We start from the raw sequence: 14045 nt of genomic DNA, 5'->3' as shown, positions 1-14045 counted from the left end.
ATCGGTGATTTCCACGACGTCGGCTTTCCGGTGTCGAAGGTCAAGCCATCAGAACGAGCGCTTCGGTGATTTCTACCATGTCCGCTCTCCGGGGGTCAGAGGTCAAAGGGCAATGGGCGATTCTCGCTTCCCCGGCCCTATACAAGGACGAGCAGAACGGAGCTCAGGGGGGTTGTCGATCGGTGGTGAATCTGTGGAGCCCGCAGTCTGGAGGGGGTCGAGTGGTTACGGAATCTGGGTTTGTTGAAGAGGGTTGTGGTGGGCGAGTGCGAGTTGGGGGAGAGTCATAGTTGTTGGGAGTTGGCGAGGTTTGAGACGGTGGAGTTGAGAGCGTGAGGCAGTGAGTTGGTGAACGGAGCAGGGACGCGGAAGAGCACTGGGTGGCAAACCAGAGGGCTACGTGGAGACCACTGCCGGGGGAAAACGGCGACATGGAGACCACAGCCAGGGAGAGCTTGACAGCGCCAAGGCAGTCCGGGGTGAACGAGCATCAACTCGCTGATCGAGCATCAACGCCTGAAAGAGCATCAACCCCCCTTTTACTGAGCATCCACGCTGAGAGAGCGCCGGTAACCCCGTTCGTTCCCCCCAGCCGCTCTGCCGGCTGTGTGGCGCGAGCCTGCGCGTCCGTGTAGGGAATGCCGGAGAGAGAGCTCACCGACCACGCCAGGGGCCCGAGATCAGGCGCGGCTACGCTAGCTGCCGTGGGAATGAGACGTCGCGACCTGCCCACCGTCGCACCTCGAGGGTGCGGGTAAGGCCCTTCGGTCTCGTGGGCCGAGCCGGTCATCCAGGCTCCACGTCACAAACGGTCTAGAGGACCCTGTCTGCCACCCTTGTCTATGGGGGTGGCCATTTCTTTGCTTTGAATACATGTTGTGGCGCCGTCTATAAAGTAGACCTGCCGAAGTGATGTGCTTGTGAATAAACCTTTGCTTGAAGTCGGTGGTATTGCTTCCATTGCTTTCTTGCCTGTATCTGTGTTTTATTCTTTATTGGCTGTACATACGTGCATGACTGTCACTCATTGCCTTGCCTGTATGCGTGCCAATGTAAATAAATGTGCTTGTTGAAATGTTCCCCGTTCGTTGTGTCCTTTCCCGTTGAAAGTGCCATCTTGCATCGCAGAATACATTAGTCGGGGTTGTAAGCACCCGTGGAGTAGAATCAAATCCGTCGAGGTCAGCGATAACACCGCTCGGTTATCACTGTAGTACGGAACGGACCGCTTAAGCAGTTTGTGTCCCAGGCCGACCTGCGGCGCGGTGCAGCCCCTCGGTCGGTTACCCGCGCGGGTGCTTAGATATATCGACATTCGGCGATTCACCCTATTTCGCACGGGTAGAATGCAGACTGGGCTGTGGTGAGGTTAAACCCCCACCCGTGACTGGTTCCTGGCGATAGTTCCAGGAGGGTCACGACTGAGGGTCAGGAGGTCCGGTGGGCGACGCGGCTGCCATTAGAGGCATGCGGCCGCTCGCACGCCGGCAGGCGCAAATTCGCAACAATATATATATATATATATATATACATACATATATATATATATATATATATATATACATACATATATATATACATACATATATACATATATACATATATACATATATACATATATACATATATATATACACATACATACATACATACATAGACATATACAGGGTGAGTCAGAAGTAGTGCCCGATTTCTGTCAGTTGATTGTTTGTTTGCCATTTGTATTACAGTGTACGAGAAGGTAGAAATAAATGAATGACATTTTTATCTCACCATTTATTCAAGAAAAAATTATGGAACTGTACCAAGCTGTTTTACTTGCAATTTTCAAAGTGCCCTCCCTCGTGATCGATGCACAATTGCAGCCGAGCAGGCACAGAGCGGCACACATGTCTGCAGAGTTCGATATCAATTTCCTCAAACTTTGCAGTGATTTGAGCCTTCAATTCCTGAATGGTACGAGGCTTTTCACGATAAACAAGGACTTTCATGAGCCCCCAAAGAAAGAAATCTGGAGGTGTAAGATCTGGGGAGCGTGCCGGCCACTTGATCGGACCGTGGCAGCCGATCCACTTTCTGGGATAAAATTAATAACCTGCAAGACAACTATTAACAACATGACTTCCCTGAAAGAATCCAACAGCCGAAAAACCAGAAATCGGGTGCTACTTTTGACGCACCCTGTATGTATGTATGTATGTATGTATGTATGTATGTTAATATATATATATATATATATATATATATATATATATATATATATATATATATATATATATATATATATATATATATATATATATATATATATATAGTTATGGATTTCAGAATCCGGTCTGATGAATGCATCCACACATCCAGGTCCTCAGACAGTTATTTCCTTAAACTGCATGTTCAGATTAGCCCCATCCCCATGTCTAATGAAATCTTAAATGTGATGCGTTGAGAAGGGTAAAGGATAGATCCCCTCTCTTATTGGAAGCTTTTTTATTTACAACAGACACGTTCACACACATTTCTTTCACGAGTTCTGAAGCCCGCCCTCATTTTTCCTCAACAACATTCTTTCACGAGCTCTGAAGTCCGCCCTTATATTTTCTCAGCAATAATATTTTACGAACTCTGAAGCCCGCCCTTATATTTCCTCAGCAGCGATCTTCCGTGAGCTCCGACGCCCGCCTTTTTTGAGAGCATACGGGTCGTCATGGTAACCGTGCGCCGGGTTGGACCCACAGAGATGTCCCGAAGATATAAAAAGACGTTCTGTGAGGAGAGACGTTCTGAGAGGAAAAGGCGAAAGAGGGAGGTTCTGAAGCGAAAGAGATACGTTCTGAGATAATTTTTAAAAAGCATGAACGAAAGAGGTATGAGAGAGAAGCGAGCAAGAAGCGGGTGTAGGCACGCAAAACAGGAGAACGAAGCACGCGTGTGGGTGTCTGGCCAGTGCCAACAACGAGTCGGTTTGTCCTGCCCAGAGCTTCGGCAAGCGAGCGTGTGGTGCACGTGCGGGTGTGAACAAAGCCACCAACAAGTGAGGCACGGGTCATTCACCAACAAGCACCAGGGTCGAAACCCACAACAGACCATCTCGGTGCCCTCCAGACTTCGACTGGCGATCAAGGCTGCCCCGCGAGAGGCTGCAAGACAAAGCTGGTCCTGGCGACGGGCGCGACATGCATGCAAGCATTTCAGAACGTTTTCGCCTCACGAACTACTTTCTGGTGAGCGAGACGATTCTCCCCCCCCCCTCCCCCTGAATGATCTATTGGGTACCCTTGTCTGCGTTTAGCTGTAAGTAAGTCAACCCCCCGATAAGCATCTGCTCTTTGTCTCTTTCCTGGCATTTTGATTGATTTTGCTTTGAAATTCATTCTTTATTTCCCTCAGCAAATAAAGGTTCTTTTTATTTTTTTATTAATAAATTATTTGTCGATTTCCAACCTGTCCGTGTTTGTCCTTTCCTTCTATTGGTCTAGCATTGTTTGAACCGAGACAGACTGGGAGGTAATTACCACAGATTTGACAAAAAAAATCGTTGGCACGCACCAGCGGTTAAAACGCTTGGCCGCCCTTATTAAATCTAATCAGATAATATTGGTGCTTTGCCGAGGGCGCGCTCCCCGCTTAGGTAATCACGTGACCTCTAGTTAAATGGAATAATTAGACGGCGGACACTGGAACTTGTGGTTGACTGGGTGGCATTTGTGTTTTTAAAACAACCCACCGTACCACAACGTTAATTGTGAGCGGTGGTCCCAGGTCCGGCTCTACCGAGGACAACCGGGGATTAATCTCCCTGAGTAGCAAGCTGGTGTCTCGGAACCCGTGACCGCAACAATACATATATGTATGTATGTATGTATGTATGTATGTATGTATGTATGTATGTATATATATATATATATACATATATATATATATATATATATATATATATATATATACATATATATATACATATATATATATATATATATATATATATATATATATATATATATATATATATACATATACATATATACATATATATACATATATACATATATATACATATACATATATATACATATACATATACATATATACATATATATATATATATATATATATATATACACACACACACACACACACACACACACACACACACACACACACACACACACACACACACACACACACACACACACACACCGTTTTTGGCCCCATATCTCAACGTTGAAGAATCACTTTAAAATTCTCGGATCCGAATCAAGATCTTCACCAAAATTTAACTAATATATCCTCATCACACCAAACCTGTCCACCAGATTTTGTCCAAATCCATCCACAACTTTTTGATACATCGTGCTCACAAACAAACAGAGGTGAAAATATAACCTCTGTCCACGGAACAAAAGTACTTAAAAAGTAGAAGGGCACTCGGTGGAACGCACACCTCCGCCACGTAATGCCTGATTCACAAGAACATTTCGGGCCCAATACATTTTTGATATATCATGCTACACAGTACTATATCGTTTTTGGTTCTCTCTCAATGGTGTAGAATCACTTTTAAAATTATCAGATCCGGATCCGGATCTTCACCAAAATCTAATCAGTTCGTCCTCGTCACACACCAAACCTATCCACAATTTCATCCGGATCCATCCACAACTTTTGGAGATAACCTGTACACAGACAAACAGACAGAAAGGGGTGAAAACATAACCTCCTTTACCTTCGGTGGCGGAGGTAACTAGAAAATATTTTCCTCCTTAAAACCTCTCAACACGACCTGCAGTTTAAAGTAAAACACAATTTCTTGCAATTCCTAAATGCACACATATGCAAAACGGGCTCTCGCCCTCTAATAACTAACAATGTGAAAACTAACTGAAGAAAGTGAAATCAGTAAAGATAGTATTTCTTTGAAAGGAATGCTCAACAGTTGTATGTAAAGGAACTTCAAAGAAAAAACAAATATGTTACTTGCACCAATATAGGGAAGTGGAATAGGAATGGGAATGGGAATGAAAGAGATAACACAATGAAACAAAAGCAAAATCACAAGGTCGAAGATAATTAAAATTATTAAACACACCACTCCCATTTAACTTTTCTGGGTTAACATACTCGCACACATATACTGCGGACAAATACAATCTATCTATAATTCCAGCAGTGTGTGTGTGTGTGTGTGTGTGTGTGTGTGTGTGTGTGTGTGTGTGTGTGTGTGTGTGTGTGTGTGTGTGTGTGTGTGTGTGTGTGTGTGTGTGTGTGTGTGTGTGTGTGTGTGTGTGTGTGTGTGTGTGTGTGTGTGTGTGTGTGACCACTGTTTCTCGACAACCACTGGTCCGATCTAATTGAAACTTGCCAGGTATATTGCTGGGGACCTGAGGATGTGCCTTTTCAAGGTTTGATATTAATCGGACAAGTGCTTCCCAAGTTATGGCCATTTATTTACCAAACCAATGGGAAGACACTTTGTTGCGTGGGCGTGGCCGATGGGGAAGGGAAGCTCAGCCACGTTCCCCATTACGGGTTACAACGTACGTGCTTCCGGAGAGTGATGACTTCGTGTATTCTAATAATTTCTTGATTTCTTATGCGCATTTATAGATAAACACAATGGCCCAAGTTATGATCGTTTTCATATTAGACGGTGTATAAATTTCGGGAACATCAGAGTGCTGGTATGCTCCGAACCAGGAAGTAATTTTTTTCTGTCTCCTCTTCTCTTTTTGTTTTTCCTTGCCACGACATTGCGAAAAGGTAAAATACGTTGGCGCTAATTGAATAATTGGGTATTAAAAATAAATTGCGAACAATCGGAACTGCGAATAATATCGAACTTCCGGGTCACGCACGTACGGGCACGTGAGAGCGAAGAAACGGCCTGTGTGGTTTATTTATTTATTTATTTATTTAATTTTTTTACGGCCACATACTCGTCTGTCTATAATTCCAGCAATCTCTGTGTGTGTGTCTGTGACCGCTGTTTCTCGACAACCTCTGGTCCGATCTAATTGAAACTTGCCAGGTATATTGCTGGGGACCTGAGGATGTGCCTTTTCAAGGTTTGATATTAATCAGACAAGTGCTTCCCAAGTTATGGCCATTTATTTACCAATCAATGGCAAGACACGTTGTTGCGTGGGCGTGGCCGATGGGGAAGGGAAGCACAGCCACGTTCCCCATTACGGGTTACAACGTACGGGCTTCCGGAGAGTGATGACTTCGTGTATTCTAATAATTTCTCGATTTCTTATGCGCATTTATAGATAAACACAATGGCCCAAGTTATGATCGTTTTCATATTAAACGGTGTATAAATTTCGGGAACATCAGAGTGCTGGTATGCTCCGAACCAGGAAGTAAATTTTCTCTCTTCTCTTCTCTTTTTGTTTTTCCTTGCCACGACATTGTGAAAAGGTAAAATACGTTGGCGCTAATTGAATAATTGGGTATTAAAAATAAATTGCGAATAATCGTAACTGCGAATAATATCGAACTTCCGGGTCACGCACGTACGGGCACGTGAGAGCGAAGAAACGGCCTGTGTGGTTTATTTTTATTTTTATTTATTTATTTATTTTTTGTTACGGGCATGTACTAGTAATGTAAATATTGAGATTCCATTTCTTTTTCTATCATAGTTCTTAGTTTTAAATTTTTTTTGTAATTTTTGGGGGAGGGAGAGTGTAGGGTGGTTGACCAGGTGCAGAAAAGATCATGGTTTTGGATGGGAGATAATTTGAGATGGTGGTGAACAGCTGTCTTGAAGACCTGGAGGAAGAATGAGATTGAAGAGTAGGTGGAGGGTCATTCCACAGGCAGGGAAAAAAAAAAGAGGAACAAATGAGTGGTGAGCAGTGGTTCTGGATTTAGGTAGTTTCAATTGGAACTTGGAGGGGGTTGCTGGTGGAACATGTGCATCCTGCAGATGCCTGGGTGGGAGGGGGACAAAGCACAGAGAGGGCAGAGGATGTATGACCAAAAAGGAGGCGATGGAAGCCAGAGACCACTGACTTGTCGGCGATTGTGAAGTCATCGGCCCATAGACGCAACTTCATTGCGAGAGATTCCAATGGTCTTGACAGCCTTGGTTTCCATGGCATCAAGCTGAGCAATATGCGAGGCAGGAGCACCAGCCCAGAGGGGAGAGCAGTACTCCCTCAAACTGTGCATGAAAGCCTTGTAGGTAGACAAGAGTTCAGGTGTGCCAAGGAAGGACTTTGCACAATGGAGGATTGCCCAGTTAGCATCTAGCTTTGGAGGCCAACTTTGAAATGTGGCTTACCCAAAAGAGATAATGGCTGAGAGTGAGACAGGGACAGGGACAGAGACAGAGACAGAGACAGAGACAGAGACAGAGACAGAGACAGAGACAGAGACAGAGACAGAGACAGAGACAGAGACAGAGACAGAGACAGAGACAGAGACAGAGACAGATTTCTCAGGGTTAAAAGACAGCCTTGGCTGGGATGAGATCCAGAATACTGATGATTGATGGAGGAGCACTGCCCCAGACATGGGAGCAGTATTCCATCACCTCTTTGACTTGGGATTTGTGGAGGATGAGAAGCTGGTGGGGAGTTGAAGTATTTGTGAGCTCTGAAGAGGAAACCAAGTTTCCTGGAGGCAGATTTGGTGATACTGAGGACATGAGGCTGCCAGGAGAGATTTCTGGACACCGAGAATATTAATAGAGGACTGATAGAGTTGAAGAGGGGTGGCTATGTTGATCTTACTGGATCAAAGGAGGGTTTGAGTCTTGGACTGATTGAAGGAGACAACATTGTCAGAGCCCCATTGGAGGATGAGACCGAGTTCATTATTGATGGAGGCAGCAGCTGAGGGCGATCGACAACAAGGGACTGGGAGGATGTGCATTAGGATTTTTAACTGGTGAAGGAGTGGAAGGCAAGGTTGTCAACAAAGGAATGAACAGGGTTTTTCAAAACTGTGAGGACGTCATAGATGAAAAGAAGAAAGACAGAGGGTCAGATGACAGAACCTTGAAGGACGCCATATATAATGTGGTGGGGGTCAGAGGGGGCACACCATCAAGCTGCGTTTTTATTTACATCTAAGAGAAAACCGGCTCCCTCCGCAAGCAGCTTAATAAGGGAGGGGGACAAATGAATTTTGCACCCATGGCTAATAATACTGCCTCAGACAGGAGTCGGTAAGGCCGAGGTCACATTTGCCACGGAGGCCGTGAGGTCTCCAAAATCTATGGCCACTAGCAATTATAGGGCGGCCGCAGTATTTCCACGGTCACACAATGGAGCAGTCACATATGTTTTTATTTTTCTGGGAGTAGCACGGCGTATTTATAAATTGTGGAGACGGAAAACGTGGGGGGTGCCGTACGGTCTTTGATTTGATGTCGCACGGTGACCTTAGGGCGTTCCTGCGGCGGCCATAGAATTTTCAAGGCAGACGCAAGGCGACCGCAGGGGGCGCTAAGGCGAACGTGCAGCCAGACCGACGGTAACGAATGGGTTAATTTTTTTTTTTTTTTACCAGTTTTTTTTTTTTATTTTCGGCTTGTCGAATTGCTACGGCGAATGTAGAAATGAAAAAAGTTATAACTCCGTGTTATAATTCCACGGCGACCTTTCGGCCTGTAAAATATAGCCAAATGGCGTAGGGCCACCCTGAGGCCACCTCAGAAACTCTGCGGCCGCCGCACGTTTCTTTCAATTCACAGGGTGTACGGCTGCCGTATCCTCGCCGTAGAGCAAATGTGACTTTGACCTTCGGTCTTAGAAATTGTGGAGACCGAAAACGTGGGGTTTCCGTACGGTCTTTGACTTGATGTCGCACGGTGACCTTCAGGGGGCCCTGCGGCGGCCATAGAATTTTCAAGGCAGACGCAAGGTAGCCTCAAGGTGACTGCAAGTAGCCCTAAGGCGAACGTGCGGCCAGACAGACTGTAACGAATGGGTGAATTTTTTTTTTAACCAGTTTTTTTTTTTTTTTTTTTTTTTTCCGGCTTGTCGAATTGCAACGGCGAACGTGAAAATGAAAAAAGTTATAACTCCACGTTATAATTCCACGGCGACCTTACGGCCTGTAAAATATAGCCATACGGCATAGGGCCACCCTGAGGCCACCTCAGAAACTCTGCGGCCGCTGCACGTTTCTGTCAATTCAGAGGGCGTACGGCCGCCGTATAGCAAATGTGACTTAGGCCTAAGCAACGTGTGCAGTGCCAGGTGAAAAAAATGCAAATAATGAAACCATCCTCATGGGAATGGGGAGTGAGGGGGGAAGAGGGGTGCGTGGATGATTTTACACCCATGACCTTAACCTGGGTACCCCCACCACAAATGAAAAACGTAGTAGAGTTCGACCAAGCCATTTTCAACTCGACAAGCGAACAGACAGACAAACAGACATGCTGTATTTCAATATAATGATTGGCCGATCCTGACCTGGTTTACCAGCTGCAGCTGTTCACTCAAGTCACCGGCCAATCCCCGGTTAGACTCTGTCTCTCCGTGTGCTAGTGCAGCAAGATTCCCCTCCACAGCCTCTCTCAGCTCCGTGTGAAGTCTGTAGCAGTGCACAGAAATTGAGAAAAATCTGCCTTTTATAACAGCTCTCCCATAAGAGTGCCTGGGCAACTAAAATTACCTTGAAAAATAAGGCCAAAAGCATACTGCTTCAAATATCTGAAGAGTGCACAACAGCACTTGTGATTGAAGTGGCTGAGAGGAAAAGAAATGATAAGAAACTGTAACTTGGAAAGCAATAAAATCTCTCCAAGTCAAACAGGAGACCTAACTTACATTACTGGACAATAAACACCTCCACCCTCCCCACACACACCCAAAAATAAATAAGGATCGTGCAAATCAGTTGACATCGGTGATACTTTTGCAAAGAGAAGACATTAAGATACTGCATGGCCATATCAACAATATACATGGGACTTCAAATGGGGACACGGCAAGATGCAAGTGCTCAGATGGGAAGGATAATAAAACAAGCCAATTTATTCCCGGGGGGGGGGTGGAGTGGGAAGCCGTATCGATAACCATACCTTTCATTTTCTTCATCCACCTGGTTCAGCCGTAACTGCATTTCCACAACTCGACCCTATAGGGTACAGACATGGCAGTGAGTAAATAATCCAGTAATTATACTTGTGCCAAAAAATAAACATAAAAAGCCAATATAAAATATAAACACAACAGTATTTTTTGGGGGGTTTTTTGTTTTTTGTATACTTTGTCAAGGCTCATGTGAGAGCTAACACAACGCACATCAAGGGGGCATGAGACAAGAGGGGCGGGAGTGGGAGGGACAAAACAGTGGGGAACAGACACATTAGGATATCTGTGGAAGGGAGAGGGATGGGATGGGGAACATGGGGAATAGAAGATGGACATTACAGGGACTTTCAGGAAGGAAAGCAGGGAATTTGAAGGAAGTGGGCTTGAGTGGATTATCAGGGGGAAAAGGTCGACAATTTGGATGGGGGATGATAAGAGGTGGTGGTGAACAGCTGTTTTGAAGGCCTGGAGGGAAGAATGGGAATGAATAGAGTGAGGGAGTTTATTCCAAAGGTGGGAAAAAAGAGGAATGAAAGAGTGAAGGTGAGCAGTGATTCGTGATTTTGGTAGTTTTACCAGAAGGGGGTAATTGGCGGACCTTGAGTGCCCTGTGGAAATGTGGTGGGGACAAATCTCAGAGAGAGCAGGGGGGGGCAAGCCTGGAGAGGAGACGGTAGAAGACAGAAAGACCACCGACCAACCTGCGGTGATTGAGTGAGAGGCCCAAAGACTCAGCCTCATTGTGGGAGATGCCGATGATCCGAAATGCCCTGGTTTCAACAGCGTGAAGTTGAGAAAGGTGGGAGGCAGGAGCACCAGCCCAGAGGGGAGAGCAGTATTCCATCAGGCTACGGCCAAAAGCGTTGTAAGTTGTCAGGAGCTCAGGACGGCTGAGGAAAGACTTTGCACGACGGAGGATTTCCAGTCGGCAACTGACTTTGGAGGCGAGGTTTGAAATGTGGCTTTCCCAGGAAAGGTCATGGCAGATAGTGAGACCCAGAAGCTTGAAAAAAAGGACTTCTTCCAGAGGATTGTTGAGAAAGTGGATGGGTGGGTTTTCTAAACGATCCTTTTGAAGAGACATAGTGAGAGTGTGAGATTTGTCTGCATTGAAAGACATGTTCCACGTGTTGGACCAGTTTGTGATTTTATCCAGATCTGCAGAGAACGAAGAAGCTGCTGCTTGCCGGTCTGAGGGATGACCGATGGTACGGCAAAGGGTGGAGTCATCAGCAAAGAGATATTGAGGATGTTCCAGAGAGTCGGAGAGATCACTGATGAAAACCAGAAAAATAACAAGGCCCAGAACGCTACCTTGAGGAACTCCAGCCTGGACAGGAAGAGGGGATGAAAGAACTCCATTTAGGGCCACACGTTGACTGTGACAGGAGAGGAAGTCTGCGAGCCACGAGTGGAGCTGGCCTTGGATACCATGGGAAGTGCGTTTGGTGAGTAGGGCAGGGTGCCAGACTGTGTCAAAAGCACGTGATATGTCCAGGGATATAGCTCGGATTTCCTGTCTGGCATTGAGGACCTCCATCCATTGTTGGGAGAGCAGAAGCAGCATATCCAGGGTAGAGTGAACTGGTCTGAAACCAAATTGATGATCGGAAATCAAGCCCTTGGAGAAGAGGAAGGATTTCATGTCTGAAGCGATGATGGATTCCATAACCTTGCTGATGATTGCGAGAAGGCTGATTGGTCTGTAGTTGCAGGGATCTGTTTTTGCACCTTCTTTGTGCAGGGCAGTGATGTTTGCTAATTTCCAAGCAGATGGCAGATGGCCTTGAGCAAATGAGAGGGTGAATAGAACAGAGAGAGGGTGAGCAAGAGCAGAAGAGCAAGCTTTGAGGACATGTGGGCTGATGCCGTCTGGACCGGTTGCAGAATCTGAGTCGAGGTTTGACAGAAAGCTCTCCACCTTGTCAGGAGAAAAGGACACAGAGTCCAGGGACAGTTGGGTGCGACTGGGTAAGGTGTGTAGAGAAAGTGATGGGTTTTTGACACAAGATTTAGCTGCAAACACCGAGTTTAAGCATTCAGCTTTTTCACGTGCGGTATCAGCAGTGCGGCCATTTGAGATAAGGGAGGGGATGGAGGGGGAACATACACCAGAAACAGATTTGATTAGACGCCACCAGGATTTTGATGAGGGAGAGAGGTTTGAGGGTTCAGACTTGAGATTAGAAAGAAGTTGTTTTCTGGCTCTCCTGAGGGTAGATACACACTTGTTCCGAGCTTTATGGAAGGAACTGAGATTGCCCTCAGTTGGGTTTGCTTTCCATGAGGCAAAGGCAAATTGTTTCAGGACAACTGCCTCGCCACAAGCTTCAGTGAACCAAGGGCGGGAGGAAGGATAGGACAACTGAAGACGAGAGGAGATAAATCTGTGCATGAGGGAGAGCAAGTTTCTTTGAAAGAATTCCCAGGATGAGTTGATGTTGGAGAAAGTAGTGATAGGAGACCAGTCTATAAGTTTGATGGCTGCTTGGAGACCCTGCCAGTCGGCTTGAGTGAAATGCCAGACTCGACAGCAGTGAGGTGGTTCTCTGATAATAGCCAGAGAGATGTCCACTTTGACAAGGAAGTGGTCAGAAGAACCGATTGGAGCGGAGGAAGAGCAGCAGATATTGTCAGGGAAATTTGTCAAAATCAGATCCAGAAGAGATGGAGTACCATTGGTTGAGATCCAGGTGGGGAAGTTGACCGATTGAGTCAGTCCCAATGAGTCGCAGAAAGCTTTTGCTGAGGTGCCATGACAGGTGAGAGAGGTACCCACACCTAGCCAACTGGCATGATGACAATTGAAGTCGCCACATAAGAGGAAGAGAGAGTTTGGATGAGAAGATAGAAGATGGTCCATGTTTTCGGATAGTGAGGTGTAGATGGAGTCATCACTGTGAGGTGGACGGTACAGTACACATATAAACATGAGGTGGGAGTGGAGGGGAAGCTGTAGCCAGAGGTATTCCTGGGAGTGTGGGGGAGTGAGAGCAGTGCACGGAGAGTGAGGAATGGAGTCTTTGATGAAGAGAGCAACTCCTCCACCAGGACGAGGCTCAGGTCTGTCATACCGGAGGACGGAGTAACCAGGGAGAGATACTTGGGAGTCAGACACATCTTGGGTGAGGAAAGTTTCTGTTAGGCAGATTATGTCTGGTTTGTCAGTGGCAACCTGTATGGAAAGATCTGAAAGGTTTTAGCGAAGGCCCCGGATATTTGAGGTCCACATTTTTAATGAAGAGGTAGGGGAGGAGGCTTTGGGTGCAGGGGGTGGGGGGAGGAGGGAAGGACAAGGGGCGAGGAGGGGAGGTAAGGAGGGTTGTTGAAAGAGTGTGGGGGATTGCAGAATAGCTAGGGGAGGGGGCCGGATGAGGAGGATAAAAGGCTCTGTCGTGCTGGGGGAGAGGGGGGACAAGAGAGGGGGAAGAAGGCAGTTGAGGATTTGAGGAGGTGGAGGAAAGAGATGGAGGTGAGAGGGCAGTGGAAGGAGGCAGCTTTGTGGATGAGAGGGGGGGCAACTTTGAGAAGGATGAGTGAGGGGGGTGAAAGGTGGGACAAAGGTGAGGGGGGAATTTTTGAGAGAGGTGAGAGGAAGGATTGGAGGGAGAAGAGTGGGATGGCTGCTTTGAGAGTGAGAGTGAGGGGTGAGAGGGGTGAGTTGGCACTGAAGTTGGAAAAAAAGAATGGTTGATGGAAAGTGAACATTCATTGCAAACTGGGGTTTTTTAAAGTTTTAGGTCAGAGATGCGATTTAACACAATTCTTGATGGATGCAATAAAGGTGAATTCAGAGAATGGAGAGAAGAAACGCTGTAACAGTTGGATTTTTTTAGGAAAGGAATGAAGTGGAGGTCGAAATGAGAGCAGTCTGTTTAAATAGCAGAAGGGTAGTGCATTATGAAACAGTAAAGAGAACCACATGTGTGAAAGAGGAAGATGAAGCATTATAAGAGATCGTTTTTGTTATTATTATTAATGTTTGAGAGAGTT

The 14045-nt window shown here is 46.0% G+C and overlaps 1 protein-coding gene across 8 annotated transcripts in view; it reads right to left on the bottom strand.

The window, feature by feature from the left end:
* SCLT1 (sodium channel and clathrin linker 1) overlaps positions 1-14045 on the bottom strand; it is a 74380-nt gene that overhangs the window by 56311 nt on the left and 4024 nt on the right. For all 8 annotated transcript variants that reach the window (XR_015062492.1, XM_085898634.1, XM_085898631.1 and 5 more), the window contains 2 exons: positions 10040-10095; positions 9429-9549 (listed from right to left, as the gene is read on the bottom strand). Coding sequence is in view for 7 of the 8 variants with exons in the window: in XM_085898634.1 (XP_085754760.1) it covers positions 9429-9549; positions 10040-10095 (177 nt within the window). In the remaining variant the exon portion in view is untranslated. The remainder of the gene's footprint in view (positions 1-9428; positions 9550-10039; positions 10096-14045) is intronic.

Source organism: Eptatretus burgeri, chromosome 10, assembly GCF_056783735.1.
Source record: "Eptatretus burgeri isolate ZD-2024b chromosome 10, Ebu_testis_v1, whole genome shotgun sequence".
Classification (NCBI taxonomy): Eukaryota; Metazoa; Chordata; class Myxini; order Myxiniformes; family Myxinidae; genus Eptatretus; species Eptatretus burgeri.
This window is presented reverse-complemented; position numbering and strand designations above follow the sequence as displayed.